The sequence below is a fragment of the Coregonus lavaretus genome (assembly GCF_964263955.1).
Source record: "Coregonus lavaretus genome assembly, chromosome: 13".
NCBI classification, from domain to species: domain Eukaryota; kingdom Metazoa; phylum Chordata; class Actinopteri; order Salmoniformes; family Salmonidae; genus Coregonus; species Coregonus lavaretus.
The window spans coordinates 8641191-8661190 of record NC_140000.1 but is presented as its reverse complement, the minus strand read 5'-3'; the positions used below and the strand labels follow the sequence as shown (position 1 = coordinate 8661190).

The 20000-nt window shown below is 50.9% G+C and overlaps 1 protein-coding gene across 1 annotated transcript in view; it reads right to left on the bottom strand.

Annotated features, from left to right (window-relative positions):
• The window catches only part of LOC311139338 (uncharacterized protein), a gene marked incomplete at both ends in the record, with an annotated part of 24363 nt that overhangs the window by 3824 nt on the left and 539 nt on the right, over positions 1-20000 (bottom strand). The window contains 23 exon segments of the mRNA XM_084174212.1: positions 3746-3854; positions 4070-4278; positions 4374-4497; positions 4613-4701; positions 4866-4994; positions 5175-5336; positions 5491-5703; positions 5815-5913; positions 6030-6143; positions 6227-6475; positions 6652-6804; positions 6895-7206; positions 7411-7768; positions 7948-8119; positions 8276-8399; positions 8536-8673; positions 9079-9285; positions 9629-9760; positions 9845-9953; positions 19307-19467; positions 19568-19637; positions 19893-19929; positions 19932-19995. Of these exon segments, the coding sequence (XP_084030338.1) occupies positions 3746-3854; positions 4070-4278; positions 4374-4497; positions 4613-4701; positions 4866-4994; positions 5175-5336; positions 5491-5703; positions 5815-5913; positions 6030-6143; positions 6227-6475; positions 6652-6804; positions 6895-7206; positions 7411-7768; positions 7948-8119; positions 8276-8399; positions 8536-8673; positions 9079-9285; positions 9629-9760; positions 9845-9953; positions 19307-19467; positions 19568-19637; positions 19893-19929; positions 19932-19995 (3534 nt within the window).

Below are 20000 nucleotides of genomic sequence, written 5' to 3'. Positions count from 1 at the left end.
CTCCAATGTCCCAGAATGCTACCATGGTCTCAGAGAAGTGTTTAACAAAGCAAGAGCCACATCTCTGCCCCCTCACCGACCGTACGACTGTGCCATCGACCTCCTCCCTGGAACAGCCCCTCCAAAGGGCCGTCTTTATTCGTTGTCTGCTCCTGAAAGAAAGTCCATGGAGGACTACATCAATGGCTCTCTGTCCGCAGGATTAATCCGTTCATCTTCATCTCCTGCTGGTGCTGGCTTCTTCTTTGTGGGGAAGAAGGACGGATCTCTTCGCCCCTGCATCGACTACAGGGGACTCAACGACATCACAGTGAAGAACCGTTACCCTCTGCCTCTGCTCACCTCTGCTTTTGAGTTGCTCCAGGGAGCCACTGTTTTTACCAAGTTGGATCTCAGAAACGCTTACCACCTAGTGCGGATCCGGGAGGGAGATGAATGGAAAACCGCATTCAATACACCAACAGGCCACTACGAGTATCTGGTTATGCCTTTTGGCCTCACCAATGCTCCTGCTGTGTTCCAGGCTCTAGTGAATGATGTACTGCGGGACATGTTAAACAAGTTTGTCTTCGTTTACCTGGATGACATCTTAATCTACTCCAGAAACCTGTCTGAACACACCCGCCATGTCCAGCAAGTCCTTCACCGTCTTCTGGAGAATTCCCTCTACGCCAAGGCAGAGAAATGTGAGTTTCACGTCAAGACAGTGGCCTTCCTGGGGTACATAGTGGCAGAGGGAAGTATCCAAATGGACCCTGCCAAAGTATCAGCAGTCACTTCATGGCCAGTTCCGGAGAACAGAAAGAAGCTGCAACAGTTTCTGGGGTTTGCTAACTTCTATAGAAAGTTTATCCGGAACTACAGTACCGTTGCTGCCCCTCTCACTGCTCTAACCAGCACCAAGCAACCCTTCACCTGGACCCCAGCAGCCGACAAAGCCTTCAGTACCCTCAAGGTGAGGTTCACCTCCGCTCCCATCCTCCAGATGCCTGATGTGGACCGGCAATTCATTGTGGAGGTGGACGCCTCGGATGTGGGAGTTGGTGCTGTGATTTCTCAGTGGGCTGCGGAGGATAGGAAGCTCCATCCCTGTGCCTTTTTCTCACGTCGGTTGTCCCCCTCTGAGTGCAATTACGACATAGGGAACCGTGAGCTGCTGGCTGTGAAGCTTGCCTTGGAGGAGTGGCGTCACTGGCTGGAGGGGTCCACCATTCCATTTCTCGTTTGGACCGATCATAAGAACTTGGAGTACATCCGCACGGCCAAACGGTTGAACTCCAGGCAGTCCCGCTGGGCCCTGTTCTTCACCAGGTTTAATTTCACTCTGTCATACCGGCCTGGATCACGCAACACCAAGCCAGACGCCCTCTCCCGTCAATTCCAGAAGGATGACACCCCCTCCAAGGACCCTGTGTCGATTCTGCCAAGTCCCTGCATCGTAGCAGCTCTGACCTGGGCTGTTGAGGAACAGGTGCTGGAAGCTCTCCGTAACCAGCCAGGTCCCAGCACTTGCCCAGCTGACCGCCTTTTTGTCCCCGAAAACCTGAGGTCCCAGGTCGTTCAGTGGGGACATGACTCCCGCCTAGCTTGTCACCCTGGCTCCACCCGCACTTACAACCTGCTCGCCCAGAGGTTCTGGTGGCCCTCTCTGAGAAAGGATGTACGGGAATTCGTCCAAGCCTGCCCCATCTGCAACCAACACAAGTCGTCCTGCCAGCCCCCAGCCGGATTGCTGCAGCCCCTGCCTGTGCCCAGACGTCCCTGGTCTCACATCGCCCTTGACTTTGTCACGGGGCTGCCCCCTTCAAGTGGCATGACCGTCATTCTCACCATAGTTGACCGATTCAGCAAGATGGCACACTTCATTCCCCTCCCCAAGCTCCCAACCGCCAAGGAGACCGCCCAGGTGGTCCTGGAACACGTCTTCCGGATCCACGGACTGCCAAAGGATGTAGTTTCTGACCGTGGTCCACAATTCTCCTCCGCTTTTTGGAAGGAGTTCTGTCACCTGCTGGGAGCCACAGTCAGTCTGACTTCCGGATTCCATCCCCAATCCAATGGGCAGTCAGAGCGGGCAAATCAGGAGCTCGAGAAGGCACTGCGATGCATGACTTCACGCAACCCCCACTCCTGGTCGCAGCAATTGACATGGGTGGAGTACGCACACAATTCTCTGACCTGCTCTGCCATCGGTATGTCCCCTTTCCAATGTGTTTATGGATACCAGCCTCCTCTATTTGCCAGCCAGGAAGAGGAGGTTACTTGCCCATCTGCACTTGCTTTTGCCCGTCGATGTCGCCGCACCTGGTCACAAGCCCGAGCCACACTCCTCAGATCCGTTGCCAGCTACACTACCGGGGCCAACCGTCGGAGAATTCCTGCTCCCACCTACCATGTTGGTCAAAGGGTGTGGTTGTCATCGAAGAACCTGCCACTCAGGGTGGAGTCGCAGAAGCTGGCACCTCGGTTCATTGGCCCATTCCCTATCATAAGAGTGATTAGCCCAACTGCTGTCCGGCTCCAACTGCCTAATTCCCTGAGGGTGCACCCCACTTTCCATGTGTCTAAGATTAAGCCCATTCATGAGAGTCCGCTGGTCCCTGCTGCGCCTTGTCCTCCTCCTCCACGGCTCGTCGATGGTGGTCTGGTTTACACCGTCCGCCGCCTGCTTCGGTCCAGACGGAGGGGTAGGGGTCTCCAGTACCTCATTGACTGGGAGGGCTATGGACCTGAGGAAAGGACCTGGGTGCCAGCTAGTCGGATTGTGGATAGGACTCTCATCACCGCCTTCCACCAACGGCATCCTGATCAACCTGCAATCCGTAGGGGCCGCCCCAGAGGGGTCCCTAACCGTCCTGCCCGCTCGGCTTCCTGTCCTGTGCCTGATCCTGTCTCGGGACCTGTCCCATCTCCCGACCACGGCCCTCCGGCTTCCTCCGAGGATGAGGACGTTCACTCGGACCGTTCGGAGGAGTTCTAGCCCTCCTCCGGCTCCCCTCCTCCCGCCCGGCGTGGTGTTGCTCTTGGGACTTCTGGGGCCGTCCCTTGGGGGGGGGGTTCTGTCATGAGCCTCTCACTCCACCGGGTTACCACCTTAATTTTCTTCCACTCTGCTCACCACTCTCTCTACTCAGCCTAACTAGCTCCACCTGTCCCTGCTCTGCTCTGCTCTAATTACTCTGCCAGCTGCGCTGCATTACCCACTACCTCTCCCAGTATTTAAAGCCCTGTCTTTCAGCTCTCCTTTGTCAGATCGTCTGCAAAGCTCACACCCGGAACCTGTTTGCTCGCGCTTCTGGCTCACCCTGGTTTTGTGTTCCCGGACCTGCCTGATGTTTGGATACTCTTCTGCCCCAGGAGATCCAGACCTGCTTTTTGCCATAACGACTCCTGACTACTCTTCGATCCCGGTAACTCTGACCAGCCTTCTGCCTTGCTACTACGTATTTGGATTTCCCTTGAACTGTACTGCTGCCTTGTTTCATCCGCCCTGTTGTGTCTGTGTCTCCCCCCCCCCCAGGACTTCTGGACCACCCACCACCGGCTTCATAGGACGCATCGCTGCCACTGGGGGGGGGCACAGACCCAGCACATTGGACGGGATCCCTGTTACCCCTGGAGCCTTCACTCACTCCCTACTTCCCTTTTCCCTTAAGTTTTAATAAACTTTCTGGTGTGACGCAATTGTGGTCCTCTGGTCGTCTGTCTGAACCGTGACACTGTACTGGTCTGTAATGGTTCGTACCTGTTCTCTGTACTGGTCTGCATGTCTCCTCTCGTCCTCCGCCTGCATCATCACCTCCTTCAGTTTTTTCTCTGTCTTCCTCACCAGCTTGTTGGCTATTGCTCGCTCCCTGGGGGAGGGGAGAAAGACTGTGAGTCAGGTTTCATCCCCATACCCAGAACATACAGTCAGAATAGTAGTGGAAGAAGTGAAATGTTAGAGAGAGGAGAGGAGAGGGAAAGGGCAGGGAGGGAAGTAAAGAGAGAGGAGGGGGAGTGAGGAAAGGAACAAGGTGAGAGATAGTGTGAGGGGAAATCCATAAGAGAATGTGTGTGTTCCCCTCACTGTCTCTCCTGCTCCAGCTGCTCCTCCATGCCATCCATCTTGGCCTCCAGGGCGGCGACACTGAGCCTGTGTTTTCCCCTGACCGCTCCCTCCATCTCCCCCAGCTTCAGCTTCAGCTCCTTGTTATGCCTCTCCAGAGCCTCCCTGGCCCCCTCAGCCTTCTGGCACAGGGTCCTCTCTCCCTGCAGCTGCACCGTCAGAGTCTCCACCTGGGGAGGGAGAGGGATAGAAAGGGAGATTAAAAGCAAGAAAAACAGACAAATGAAAACCGAGTCCAGGATACTGTGTGTGTGAGATTGTGTACCTGAAGTGTAGTCTTCCTGTGTCGCTCGGCCACTAGTTCAGCGTTACTCTGCTCCTCCTCCAACTCCTCCTCCAGCTGAGTGACTCGCGCCTCCAACCTCCGCTTCTCATCACACAGAGCAGACCTGACAACACACACACACACACACTCACCGTGACTAATACACACGCATAATACACAGTAATACACACACGTGAGCACACACACACAGAAAGGCAAGTAGAAAGAGAGATACTGACTTCCCAGTGGAGCTGTTGACGATCTCATCAGCCATCTCATCTCTCTCCTGCTGGGCCTGTCTCCTCATCCTCTCAGAAACTGATAAATCCTAGAGAGAGAGAGAGAGAGAGAGAGAGAGAGACAGACAGACAGACAGACAGAAAGAGAGAGACAGAGAGAGACAGAGAAAGTGAGATAGCGTTACCATCCTAAAACACAAGAGGTTGTGTCTTCGCAAATCTCTCACACACACACACCAGCACGCACACACACCTCTGTAAGCTGCAGTAGCTCCGCCTCCAGGGTCTGCAGGCGCTTCTCTGTGTCTTTTGATTGGACGACCACCTCGTCACGGGCCAGCTTGGACTCATCCAGCTCACGAAGCACCTCCTTCATCTGAACCTGAGAGAGAGCGAAAAGGAGGGTTAATTAAAAATGGTTTTCCACAAGGCTCTGTGCTAGGACCCTTAAAGTTCTCATTATAGCTGGTTTATAGGTGGTTTATAGATCAGTTAACTGCACAGCATTTAATCTCAGACCGAGCAAGCAGCATTAGAAAGAAAGAAGGGGGGTGTAGCTTACCTGCAGTCTCCGTAGCTGCCTAAGCCCCTCCTCCCTGCCGCGATTGGCTGTCTCCACCTGGGCCTCAGCCTCCTGTAGCTCCGCCTCCAGTTGCTTCTTGACGGACATGGCCTGAGAGCGTTGACTCCTCTCCTCCTCTAGCTGGGTCTCCAACTCCCTCACCTGGGGGGGAAAGGAGAGAAAGCGAAGGGGAGAGGGGGATGGAAAGGAAGGAAACAGCAGAGAAAGAGAGAAGTTCAGCATCTAATCCAAATGAATAACTGTCTCCCCATATTCAGGCTTGATACACTCCTCTTCTTCTCTCTTCTCTACATACCTGTTTGTTGAGAGACCTCCTCTTCTCCTCTCCTTTCTCCTCCTTGGTGCTGATCTCTCTCTCAAACTGGGCCCTGAGGGCTTGGAGGGTGACCTCGAGCCTCAGCCTGGAGTTCTCCGCCTCCCCCAGCTCCTCCTCCAGCTCCTGGGTCTGAGTGCGCAGGGACTCAGCCTCTGTCTCCAGGGCTCGCCGGGAACGCTCCAACTCATGCACCTGACACAGGAGGAGAGAAATGTGTGCTTGTTGAGAGATAAACAACCATGGCCATTTTCACTCTGTAAGACACACACACATTTCCGCCCACATTTACACACACACACGTACATTCTTCCCCACATCATCCTGTTGATTGACTAGTTGTTCCATGTCTATGCGGAGCTGCTTGTTAGATCTCTCCAGCTCGTCCCTCTGATCTTGTGCCTCCTGCAAGAGTAGAAGGGAATCATGAAGTATCAAGACTCACTTTATTTAGATGAACAGGAAAACAACTGTTTATGCTGATAACTGGATAATAATCTGTGTAGTCATTCCAGTGGTACCTGCAGGGCTCGTGCCAGTGCCAGGGAGCGTGTTTCCTTCTCTCTACTGTCTGCCTCGGCCCTGTCTCTCTCCTCAGCCAGCCGGGCACTCACCGCCTTCTCCTCTGACAGGCACTGAGGGGGCAAAGGGCAGGGGTTACGTCACAGGACATTATGTCATTATGGTTACCCTTAACCTCTAACCCCTGAATTCTGACCTGGTCAAACTTCTTCTGCCTCTTCTCCAGGGCGGTGCAGTTCTGTCTCTCTCTCTGCAGGGCCAGGGTCATGTCCTCTATCTCCTCCCTCAACCTCTCCCTCTGCCGATCCACTCGTTCCTTCTCCTCCTCCTTCTGTTGTTCTCTCTGGACGGCCTGGTCCAGGTCTCTCTGCAGTTTCCTGCGAGTCTCCTCTCCTGCCTCCACCGTCGCATTCACCTCCTCCGACTGCCTCCGCAACTCAGCCAGCTAGAGACGGAGAGAGGGAGAGCAGGAGAGAGGGAGAGCAGGAGAGAGGGAGAGCAGGAGAGAGGGAGAGAGGGAGTCATGGTGAGGAGGAAGATAGACTTACTGTAGAAAACAACTGAACATGTTTTATATTATAATCTATAGGAAAGTTGCTTTTTTCACATAATGATGATTACCTGCTGAGTGTGAGTCTGTATCTGCCTGGAGAGCTCCTTGGCTCTCTCCTCTTCCTCCTCCACTCTCTCCATCAGTCCACTCCTCTCCTCCTCCAGAGCTCTCACCCTGGAGCCCAGAGACAGCTTCTGACGAGTCTCATCCTGGAGTAGCTCCTGAGAGAAAGCATATCACCATGGAAGTGGTTAAAAACAGAGGATGAACGAGTTGGCAGTGTGTGTGTGTGTGTGTGTGTGTGTGTGTACCTGAGCATCGTGGAGCTGGCTCTCCAGGCTGCTGACCTCCTTGTTGAGACGGAGGGATTTGGAGTCGGAGGAGGAGAGAGAACTAGAGAGGGTCTCCATCTCAGACTGTAGTTTGTGCAGTCGGTTCTCTCTCTCCTCCCTCTCTCTGTCGGCCTGTGCGAGGCGTGCGGTCAGCTCCTGGAGTTGACCCTCGACCCTCTTGCGGCCCCTCTCACTCTCCATGCGGCCCCTCTGCAGGGACTTCAGCTCTGAGGCCAAACTCACCCTCTCCTCCTCTAATACAATCTTGGCCTTCTCTAGGGATTGACGGGCCTGGGGAGACGATACAACATAAGGAATTACTACATACATATGATACGCATAGAAAAACACTACATTATAGACTTCTCAGTGACCAGTCTACAGAGAGAGAATAGCAGGCTGAGTCACTACCGACATTGTACTGAGGAGGTAACACACTCAATATGCACAGAGAGTCACTACATAGGCTACATTCTGTGTGCGTGTGTGACTCACCCGCTTGCTGTTGTCCAGTTGTTCCTGCAGGTTGTCTATGGCAGAGCAGTGCTTGACTCGGAGCTCTGAGAGCTGGCCCTCGTGACGTCTCGTCTCCTCCTCAACACACCTCTGGAGCTCCCCCAACTCCGCCTCTCTACGAGACCTGAGTTCCTGCTGGGCCGCCGTGGTGTCCAGTGTGTCTTCCAGCTCTGTCCTCAGGGCCTCCAGCTCCTCCCCCAGGTCTCGCCTCTGTTTCTCTGCCCTCTCTCTCATCCCTCGTTCATTCTCCACCTCCTCCTTCAGCTCTGACACCTGAGACATGGCCTCTCTCAGAGCCCTCTGAGCCTCAGTCCTTCGTGCACCCTCCTCCTCCAACCTGGGAAAGAGAGAGAGAAAGAACTAGAGAAGTCAAATATGGTGTTCCGCAAGGCACTGTGCTGGAACTGTTCCCATTAACATTATTGAGAGAGAGAAAGGGGTTTTGTAACACTATGCAAAGGTGATATTTCCACTCTTCTCAAGGTGTGTGAATGTACAGTATAGATCTCCTCTCACCTCCCCTGTAGGGTTGTGATATCCTTCTCTCTCTGAGCCAGGGTGCCCCTGAGTTCAGCGGACAGTAGTCCCAGGTCAGAGAGCTGCTCCTGGGCCTCCACAGCCTCTCCCTCCATCCTCCTCCTCCACTTCTCCTGCTCCAGACGACCCTGTTCCTCACGCTTCAACCGCTCTACAGGAGGGAAGGGGAAGAAGAGAAAGGAAAGAGAAAATAATTCATACTAGGACAATGTAGACACGTTTCTGAAACAGTGTTGAGTGTTCATCAAACGTATGTCATAATGTTAAGTATGCATAACAAGTGCCACCAGTTTGGAACAAGCTTTACCCTCCAGGTCAGCGATGACTGCTTCCTGTTTGTTTTTCAGTTTGTTGAGACTCTTGGTCTTCTCCTCTTCCTCAGTCAGCGAGTCTGTCACCTCATTCAACCTCTCCTCCAGCTGCTTCTTCTCCTGAGAGACAGAGACAACATGGAGAAATGAAGTTCCAGCTGAATCAACCCTGGCTTCAGTCCTGTCCAGGATCAAATAAATGTTACAGTTAAATGCTGTCTAGGGTATATACTGTAGCCAGTGTAACTATGGTTACCTTGCTGAGGCGGTCTCTCTGTTCTCCAGTGCTCAGCATCTCTGTCTCCAGACTCTTGACCTTGGTCTCCAGGGTAACCTTCTCCAACTGGAGGCGCTGTCTGGCCGACTCCTCCTCCTCCAACTGCTCCTCCAGATCCTGAGAGGAAGAGAGAGGGAGAGGGGAGGAGAGAAGGAGGGAGAGGGGAGGAGAGGAGGAGAGAGGGAGAGGGGAGGAGAGAAGGAGGGAGAAGGGAGGAGAGGAGGAGAGAGGGAGAGGGGAGGAGAGAAGGAGGGAGAGGGGAGGAGAGGAGGAGAGAGGGAGAGGGGAGGAGAGGAGGAGAGAGGGAGAGGGGAGGAGAGAAGGAGGGAGAGGGGAGGAGAGGAGGAGAGGAAGAGAGATGAAGAGAGAGAGGGGGGTGACAGAACATTAGGCAGACTGAGAGATACAGTTAGACCCTCTCATCTAAAGTTCCAAAACAATGCTGCTCTCTTCATCATTGTCATGTGCTTCATGTCCCCTTCTCTGTCTTCCACTCTCCCACAACCCCTCACTGTGCTGTACCGTCACGTGCTGCTGCATCTTCTTCTTCTCATTGGTCATCTGAACGCCCCTCTCCTCCTCCTCCTCCAATCGGCCCTCCAGCTCCCCCAGTATTTCCTCCAGCTCCTGCTTCCTACTGACCAGTCTGGCCCTCATCTCCTCCGCCTCCGCAAACAGCTCCGCCTCCGCCTGCAGCTGGTCTGTCAGCACCGCCTTCTCCTCCATCAGCTAGGAACGAGGGATGAGATGGGAGAAAGGGGGAGGGGGAGAAAGAGCGAGAGAGGTAAGTGTTCTGGTCTCTCTACCTGTTGGTGCTTTCTTATCAACGTTGTTGTACAGAGAGAGAGAGGGAGAGAGCTAGAGAGAGAGAGAGGTAGAGGTAGAGAGAGAGAGGGAGAGATATATAGATAGATAGATAGATAGATAGATAGATAGATAGATAGATAGATAGATAGATAGATAGATAGATAGATAGATAGATAGATAGATAGATAGATAGATAGATAGATAGATAGATAGATAGATAGATAGATAGATAGATAGATAGATAGAGAAAGGAACGGTGTGTTGCCTGTGCGTGTTTCTTGTCCAGCTCAGTGTAGTCCTGTTCCACTCTGGTCAGGTTGTCTTTGGCATTCTTAAGCTCCGCCTCCCTCACCTGGATCTCCTCGTCCTGACGAGTGACCTGCAGCAGAGGCTTCACCTGGGGGACACGGGGTCAGAGGTCAGGGGTTAGGTCACATACCTGTGCTAGAGTGTGTATATGTGTGTGTGTGTGTGTGTGTACCTTGGTGAACAGCCTCCACCATTGCCAGTTCCTGAGTTTGAGGTAGGCAGCACAGTTCCTCTGCATCACTCTCATAGCACTCAGCTGCTGCTGCTTCTTCAGGAAGGCCCTACAGAGAGAGAGACAAAGAGAGTCAACATCGAGAGAGACAGAGAGAGACAGAGAGAGTCAACACACAGAGAGAGACTGTGCCTCAAAACCTAATGTCTACCTGGCCCACCACCACCCTGGACTTGAACAGCCTTTACGACCAGGTCCACCTCTACAAGGCAGCAATCCCAACTTTTGCCAGGACCCTGAAGGACGTCACCCTCAACCGTAGCCCCAGCACCTCACACAGGAGCAACAGAGTAACGGACACCCCGCCCAAACCAGCGAAACACCCTCCCAGACCTGCAAGACCCCCTCCTGAAGGACCTGCACCGAGAGAACCCACGCCAAGAGGACCTACACCCAGACCACAGCATCACCAGCCACACCCCAACCAGCTAAGACCACCCCAAGCAAAATCTGGCCACACCCTATATACACCCCCCCATATCAGACCTATGCCCCTTCTGCCCACCCCATGCCCCCCGCCCCTGCGGCAAGGACCTCAACATGACAGCAGGACATATGCCCAGGCCGTGAGCAGAGCAACAGGCCCAACCCCCACTATTACATCCGCCCAAGCACCACCATGCAACCTAAGAGGTATGTATCAGATGCTCTACATGCTCTGCTCATACCTACTGTGATGGTCCAGGCCTAAACCACACAAAAACACAACACTAGACACTATTGGAACACAAAGCTTTTACTATCTCATCCTGGAATATACAAGGTCTGAGGTCATCTGCGTTTGGCCTAAAGAGCAGGAACTCAGACTTCATCAAAGAAATTGGAAATACAGACATTGTCATCCTACAAGAAACGGACCCACTGGTTGCCCTCTAGGTTACAGAGAGCTGGTAGTCCCATCCACCAAACTACCAGGTGAGAAACAGGGAAGAGAATCAGGGGGTATGCTAATTTGGTATAGAGCAGACATAACCCACTCTATTAAATTAGTAAAAACAGGAAAATTGTACATCTGGCTAGAAATTAATAAGGAAATTATCTCAACAGAGAAAAATGTCCTCATGTGTGCTACCTATAGCCCCCCAATAGAATCCCCATACTTTAACGATGACAGCTTCTCCATCCTAGAGGGGGAGATAAACTATTTCCAGGCCCAGGGACATGTACTAGTCTGTGGAGACCTAAATGCCAGAACTGGACAATAACCAGACACCCTCAGCACACAGGGGGACAAACACCTACCTGGAGGTGACAGCATTCCCTCCCCCATATGCCCTCCTAGACACAACTATGATAACATAACCAACAAAAACGGGTCACAACTCCTGCAGCTCTGTCGGAAGCTGGGTATGTACATAGTCAATGGTAGGCTTCGAGGGGACTCCTACGGTAGGTACACATATAGCTCATGTCTTGGCAGTAGTACTGTAGACTACTTTATCACTGACCTCAACCCAGAGTATCTTAGAGCGTTCACAGTCAGTCCACTGACACTCCTATCAGATCACAGCAAAATCACAGTCTACTTGAACAGAGCTATGTTTGAAATGTTCTACCGTCTTGTGGCTTTGAGTCAGTGACTAAATATTAAGAAATGCTATAGATGGAAGGAAAGTAGTGTGGAAATCTACCCAAAAACTATTAGACAACAACAAATTCAATCCGTTCTAGACAATTTCCGGGACAAAATGTTTCACTGTAATAGTGAAGGTGTAAACTTGGCAGTAGAAAACCTAAACAGTATATTTGACCTCTCAGCTTCCCTATCAAATCTTAGCAGACAACCTAAGAAAATTAACAACAATGACAAATGGCTTGATGAAGAATGCAAAACCTAAGAAAGAAATTGAGAAACCTATCCAACCGAAAACATAAGGACCCAGAAAACCTGAGCCTACGCCTTCACTGTGGTGAATCACTAAAACATCCAGAAATACACTACGGAAAAAGAAGGAACAGCACATCAGAAATCAGCTCAATGTAATTGAAGAATCCATAGAATCTAACCACTTCTGGGAAAATTGGAAAACAAACAACAACATGAAGAGTTATCTATCCAAATGGAGATGTATGGATAAACCACTTCTCCAATCTTGTTGGCCCTATAACAAAGAACAAAGAACAAACAGCAAAAACATATACAGTGGGGAGAACAAGTATTTGATACACTGCCGATTTTGCAGGTTTTCCTACTTACAAAGCATGTAGAGGTCTGTAATTTTTATCATAGGTACACTTCAACTGTGAGAGACGGAATCTAAAACAAAAATCCAAAAAATCACATTGTATGATTTTTAAGTAATTAATTTGCATTTTATTGCATGCCATAAGTATTTGATACATCAGAAAAGCAGAACTTAATATTTGGTACATAAACCTTTGTTTGCAATTACAGACATCATACGTTTCCTGTAGCTCTTGTCCAGATTTGCACACACTGCAGCAGGGATTTTGGCCCACTCCTCCATACAGACCTTCTCCAGATCCTTTAGGTTTCGGGGCTGTCGCTGGGCAATACAGACTTTCAGCTCCCTCCAAAGATTTTCTACTGGGTTCAGGTCTGGAGACTGGCTAGGCCACTCCAGGACCTTGAGATGCTTATTACGGAGCCACTCCTTAGTTGCCCTGGCTGTGTGTTTCGGGTTGTTGTCATGCTGGAAGACCCAGCCACGACCCATCTTCAATGCTCTTACTGAGGGAAGGAGGTTGTTGGCCAAGATCTCGCAATACATGGCCCCATCCATCCTCCCCTCAATACGGTGCAGTCGTCCTGTCCCCTTTGCAGAAAAGCATCCCCAAAGAATGATGTTTCCACCTCCATGTTTCATGGTTGGGATGGTGATCTTGGGGTTGTACTCATCCTTCTTCTTCCTCCAAACACGGTGAGTGGAGTTTAGACCGAAAAGCTATATTTTTAGCTCATCAGACCACATGACCTTCTCCCATTCCTCCTCTGGATCATCCAGATGGTCATTGGCAAACTTCAGACGGGCCTGGACATGCGCTGGCTTGAGCAGGGGGACCTTGCGTGCGCTGCAGGATTTTAATCCATGACAGCGTAGTGTGTTACTAATGGTTTTCTTTGAGACTGTGGTCCCAGCTCTCTTCAGGTCATTGACCAGGTCCTGCCGTGTAGTTCTGGGCTGATCCCTCACCTTCCTCATGATCATTGATGCCCCACGAGGTGAGATCTTGCATGGAGCCCCAGACCGAGGGTGATTGACCGTCATCTTGAACGTCTTCCATTTTCTAATAATTGCACCAACAGTTGTTGCCTTCTCACCAAGCTGTTTGCCTATTGTCCTGTAGCCCATCCCAGCCTTGTGCAGGTCTACAATTTTATCCCTGATGTCCTTAAACAGCTCTCGGGTCTTGGCCATTGTGGAGCGGTTGGAGTCTGTTTGATTGAATGTGTGGACAGGTGTCTTTTATACAGGTAACGAGTTCAAACAGGTGCAGTTAATATAAGTAATGAGTGGCGAACAGGAGGGCTTCTTAAAGAAAAACTAACAGGTCTGTGAGAGCCAGTATTCTTACTGGTTGGTAGGTGATCAAATACTTATGTCATGCAATAAAATGCAAATTAATTACTTAAAAATCATACAATGTGATTTTCTGGATTTTTGTTTTAGATTCCGTTACAGACCTCTACATGCTTTGTACGTAGGAAAACCTGCAAAATCGGCAGTGTATCAAATACTTGTTCTCCCCACTGTACATGATCAAATAAAAATCTTAGAATCAACTATTAAAGACTACCAGAACCCACTGGTTTCTCCAATTACATTGAATGAACTACAGGACAAAATACAAACTCTCCAACCCAAAAAGGCCTGTGGGGTTGATGGTATCCTAAATGAAATGATAAAATATACAGACCACAAATTCCAATTGGCTATACTTAAACTCTTTAACATCATCCTTGGCTCTGGCATATTCCCCAATATTTGGAACCAAGGACTGATCACCCCAATCCACAAAAGTGGAGACAAACTTGACCCCAATAACTACCGTGGGATATGCGTCAACAGCAACTGTCAGTGTAGCTGTAGGTGGGTGTGGTGGTGGAATCAGGCGCAGGACGTTAGTCCAAAAGACTTTAGTAGATGCACAAAACACAAGCACGAATAAATGCCCTGAGGCGAGAACTCCGCACGCAGGCGAAAACAAACGGGCGCACTAAACAGGTGCGACAAAATACTCCAAACACTATGGAGAACAGCTCAACCGAGCAAACAGTAGAAGTACTAGCCAACCGCACGACAGTAAAACAAACACACACAACACTTGACAAAACCAACGAGAACTTATAGGACACTAATGACACTAAACGATAACAGGTGTAACAACAATCAGACAAAAGCAAACGAACATAGAAACATGCAACGGTGGCAGCTAGTATTCCGGAGACGACGAACGCCGAAGCAAGGAAGAGAGGCAGCCTCGGCCGAAACCGTGACAGCAACCTTAGGAAAATCCTCTGCATTATCATTAACAGCAGACTCGTACAGTTCCTCAGCAAAAACAATGTACTGAGCATATGTCAAATTGGCTTTTTACCAAATTACTGTACAACAGTGTCACGATCGTCGAAAGGAGGAGACCAAAGCGCAGCGTGTTGAGCGAACATCGTAGACTTTATTAATAAGAAACCACGATCAAAAACAACAAACCAAATATGACGAAAGTGAAGTCCAATACTGATATAGACTAACAGCAACAAGGAAACAAAAACCCACAAAACCAAGGTGAAACCACACAGTATAAATATGGCTCCCAATCAGAGATAACGAGCCGACAGCTGACACTCGTTACCTCCGATTGGGAGTCATATGACTAATCAACATAAAACCCAAACATAGAAATGAAACAACTAGATCCCACATAGAAATACACCCAAAAGAAAATGACAACCCTGGCTCACAACTAAGAGTCCCGGAGCCAGAACGTCACAGTACCCCCCCCTAAAGGCGCGGACTGCGACCGCGCCTCACAACCCCACAATAGGGGAGGGCTGGGTGGGTGTTGCTCCCCGGAGGCGGTTCCGGCTACGGGCTTGACCACCACCCCACTATAGTTACTACCCGCTTTCTTAACCTCCTCCCAATGACCACCCTCCACTTAAACCCACCTGGATTAATGGGCAGCACCGGACTAAGAGGCAGCACCAGGCTAAGGGACAGCACCGGACTAAGGGGCAGCACTGGACTAAGGGGCAGCACTGGACTAAGGGGCAGCACCTGACTAAATGGCGGATCCTGGCTGGCTGGCTCTGGCGGATCCTGGCTGGACGGCTCTGGCGGATCCTGGCTGGACGGCTCATGGCTGGCTGACGGATCTGGCTGCTCATGGCTGGCTGACGGATCTGGCTGCTCATGGCTGGCTGACGGATCTGGCCACTCATGGCTGGCGGAAGGCTCTGGCTGATCCCGTCTGGCGGAAGGCTCTGGCTGCTCCTGTCTGGCGGAAGGCTCTGGCTGATCCGGTCTGACGGAAGGCTCTGGCTGATCCTGTCTGGCGGAAGGCTCTGGCTGATCCTGTCTGGCGGAAGGCTCTGGCTGATCCTGTCTGGCGGAAGGCTCTGGCTGATCCTGTCTGGCGGAGAGCTCTAGCGGCTCCGGTCTGGCGGACGGCTCTGAAGGCTCATGGCAGACGGGCGGCTTTGCAGGCTCAGTACAGACGGGCAGTTCAGACGGCGTTGGGCAGACAGACAGTTCAGACGGCGTTGGGCAGACGGGCAGTTCAGACGGCGTTGGGCAGACGGGCAGTTCAGGCGCCGTTGGGCAGACGGGCAGTTCAGACGGCGTTGGGCAGACGGGCAGTTCAGACGGCGTTGGGCAGACGGGCAGTTCAGACGGCGTTGGGCAGACGGACAGTTCAGGCCCCGTTGGGCAGACGGCAGACTCTGGCCGTCTGAGGCGCACCGTAGGCCTGGTGCGTGGTGCCGGAACTGGAGGTACCGGGCTGAGGACACGCATCTCAGGGCTAGTGCGGGGAGAAGCAACAGGGCATGCTTGGCCCTGGGGACGCACCGTAGGCCTGATGCGTGGTGCCGGAACTGGAGGTACCGGGCTGAGGACACGCATCTCAGGGCTAGTGCGGGAAGCAGCAACAGGGCATGCTTGGCCCTGGGGACGCACATAAGGCCTAGTGCGGAGAGCAGGAACAGGCCGGGCTGGGCTGGCGACGCGCACCGTATCCCTGGTGCGAGTGGCCGGAACAGGCCGGGCCGGGCTGGCGAAGCGCACCCTATCCCTGGTGCGTGGAGCAGGAACAGGCCGGGCTGGGCTGGCGACGCGCACCGTATCCCTGGTGCGAGAGGCCGGAACAGGCCGGGCCGGGCTGGCGAAGCGCACCGTATCCCTGGTGCGTGGAGTAGGAACAGGCCGGGCTGGGCTGGCGACGCGCACCGCATCCCTGGTGCGAGTGGCCGGAACAGGCCGGGTCGGGCTGGCGTAGCACACCGTGGACCTGGTGCTTGGAGTAGGAACAGGCCGGTCCGTACCGGGAACACACACCACTGGCCTCAACCGAGGATCAGGAACGGGCCGGACCGGACTGGCAACACACATCAGTCCTTCACGCCGTGCCACAAACACTTCCCTCCCTCTACTCGCCAATGGCTCCCGTACTCCGTTAGCCTTCTCTCCTTTTCTCCCTGTGGCAGCCTCCTGCTGCCCAGCCGCCCAAGCCATGTGCCCCCCCCAAAAAACTTTTTGGGGTTGCCTCCCGTCCTTCCGACGATGGCCCTGCCGATGCCGTTGCTCCTCTCCTGCCAGGTTCTCCCCCTTCATTGCCCTCCGGTACCGGACGGCCTCCTCCTGGGTAATATGTCCCCAGCCGAGGAGGACATCCACCAACGTTCTCTCCTGACCCGGCGCCTCCTCCCATGTCCAGACCCTTTGCTCCTGGACGCGCTGCTTGGTCCTTTTGTGGTGGGTTTTTCTGTCACGATCGTCGAAAGGAGGAGACCAAAGCGCAGCGTGTTGAGCGAACATCGTAGACTTTATTAATAAGAAACCACGATCAAAAACAACAAACCAAATATGACGAAAGTGAAGTCCAATACTGATATAGACTAACAGCAACAAGGAAACAAAAACCCACAAAACCAAGGTGAAACCACACAGTATAAATATGGCTCCCAATCAGAGATAACGAGCCGACAGCTGACACTCGTTACCTCCGATTGGGAGTCATATGACTAATCAACATAAAACCCAAACATAGAAATGAAACAACTAGATCCCACATAGAAATACACCCAAAAGAAAATGACAACCCTGGCTCACAACTAAGAGTCCCGGAGCCAGAACGTCACAAACAGACCACGTATTCACCCTGCACACCCTAATTGACAAACAAACCAAAATAAAGGCAAAGTCTTCTCATGCTCTGTTGATTTCAAAAAAGCTTTCGACTCAATTTGGAATGAGGGCCTGCTATACAAATTGATGGAAAGTGGTGTTGGGGGGAAAACATACGAAATTATAAAATCTATGTACACAATCAACAAGTGTGCGGTTAAAAATGGCAAAAAACACACACATGAAGCCCCACCCTCTTCAACATATATAGCAACGAATTGGCGAGGGCACTAGAACAGTCTGCAGCACCCGGCCTCACCCTACTAGAATCTGAAGTCAAATGTCTACTGTTTGCTGATGATCTGGTGCTTCTGTCCCCAACCAAGGAGGGCCTACAGCAGCACCTAGATCTTCTGCACAGATTCTGTCAGACCTGGGCCCTGACAGTAAATCTCAGTAAGACAAAAATAATGGTGTTCCAAAAGATATCCAGTTGCCAGGACCACGAATACAAATTCCATCTAGACACCGTTGCCCTAAAGCACACAAAAAACGAAACATACTTCGGTCTAAACATCAGCGCCACAGGTAACTTCCACAAAGCTGTGATAGATCTGAGAGACAAGTCAAGGGCCTTCAAAAGGAACATACCAATTAGGATCTGGCTAAAAATACTTGAATAAGTTATAGAACCCATTGCCCTTTATGGTTGTGAGGTCTGGGGTCCGCTCACCAACCAAGAATTCACAAAATGAGACAAACACCAAATTGAGACTCCGCATGCAGAATTTTGCAAAAATATCCTCAGTGTACAACGTAAAACACCAAATAATGCATGCAGAGCAGAATTAGGCCGATACCCGCTAATGATCAAAATCCAGAAAAGAGCCGTTAAATTCTACAACCACCTAAAAGGAAGCGATTCCCAAACCTTCCATAACAAAGCCATCACCTACAGAGAGATGTACCTGGAGAAGAGTCCCTTAAGCAAGCTGGTGCTGGGGCTCTGTTCACAAACACAAACAGACCCCACAGAGCCCTAGGACAGCAACACAATTAGACCCAACCAAATCATGAGAAAACTAAAAGATAATTACTTGACACATTGGAAATCATTTTTAAAAAACAGAGCAAACTAGAATGCAATTTGGCCCTAAACAGAGAGTACACAGTGGCAGAATACCTGACCACTGTGACTGACCCAAAATGAAGGAAATCTTTGATATGTACAGACTCAGTGAGCATAGCCTTGCTATTGAGAAAGGCCGCCAAAGGCAGACCTGGCTCTCAAGAGAAGACAGGCTATGTGCACACTGCCCACAAAATGAGGTGGAAACTGAGCTGCACTTCCTAACTTCCTGCCAAATGTATGACCATATTAGAGACACATATTTCCCTCAGATTACACAGACCCACAAAGAATTCGAAAACAAATTCAATTTTAATAAACTCCTATATCTATTGGGTGAAATACCACAGTGTGCAATCACAGCAGCAAGATTTGTGACCTGTTGCCACAAGAAAAGGGCAACCAGTGAAGAACAAACACCATTGTAAATACAACCCATATTTATGTTTATTTATTTTCCCTTTTGTACTTTAACTATTTGCACATCATTACAACACTGTATATATACATAATATGACATTTGAAATGTCTTTATTCTTTTGGAACTTTTGTGAGTGTAATGTTTACTGTACATTTTTTATTGTTTATTTCACTTTAGTTTATTATCTATTTCACTTGCTTTGGCAATGTAAACATATGTTTCCCATGCCAATAAAGCCCCTTAAATTGAAATTGAATTGACAGAGAGAGAATCAACACAGAGAGAGTCAACACACAAAAGAGAGAGAGAGAGAGAGAGAGAGAGAGAGAGAGACAGAGAGAGTCAACACACACAGAGATAGAGACAGTCAACACACACAGAGAGAGAGAGTCAACACACAGAGAGAGAGAGCAACAGAGTCAACAGAGAGAGAGAGAGAGAGAGAGAGAGAGAGAGAGAGAGAGAGAGAGAGAGAGAGAGAGAGAGAGAGAGAGAGAGAGAGAGAGAGAAAGAGAGACAAAGACACACCACACACTAAAACACACCTGCGTGCGAGGTATCCTCGGGCAGCACTCTGGAAGCGTATGATGGTGTCAGTGATCTTCAGGTCTCTCTCCTCCTCCAGGTGACCTAAGACTCCAGCCCTGAAGAACACTTTGCTCTGCCCAACTCTGAAAAGGTTACGGTCCAGCTCCAACGCACTGATCTGGAGACAGAGAGAGGATGGATACAAAGTGTTGTGCTTCAACACATAGGGCCCTATTTTGGAAAATGACAGTACAACTAAACTGTTCAATGGGACTCACCATGAGTTCACAGGCCTGTTTCCCATCCATGAAGGTACGAGGGATAGCATTAGGAGTCAGGATCTCATACCTATAGGAAGAGACAGAGAGATTGGGACTGTGTTCTGTACATGAGAAGGTCAACTGACAGGGAATGTGTGTTTCTGTGGGTGAGAGACAAATGGTTATGATAGCCAGATCATTGTTGATGTTAAGTGTTTCCTCTTGCCATTGTGACCACGCACGCACGCACGCACGCACGCACGCACGCACGCACGCACGCACGCACACACACACACACACACACACACACACACACACACACACCCACCCCTCCCCATGTTACCTCTGTCTGAACTCTTGGAAGGGGATGCGGTTGGGAAGCCCTGTCTGCAGATACGGATCCCCTCTAAGACTCCATTACACCTCAGCTGGTCCAGAACCAGATGGGGAG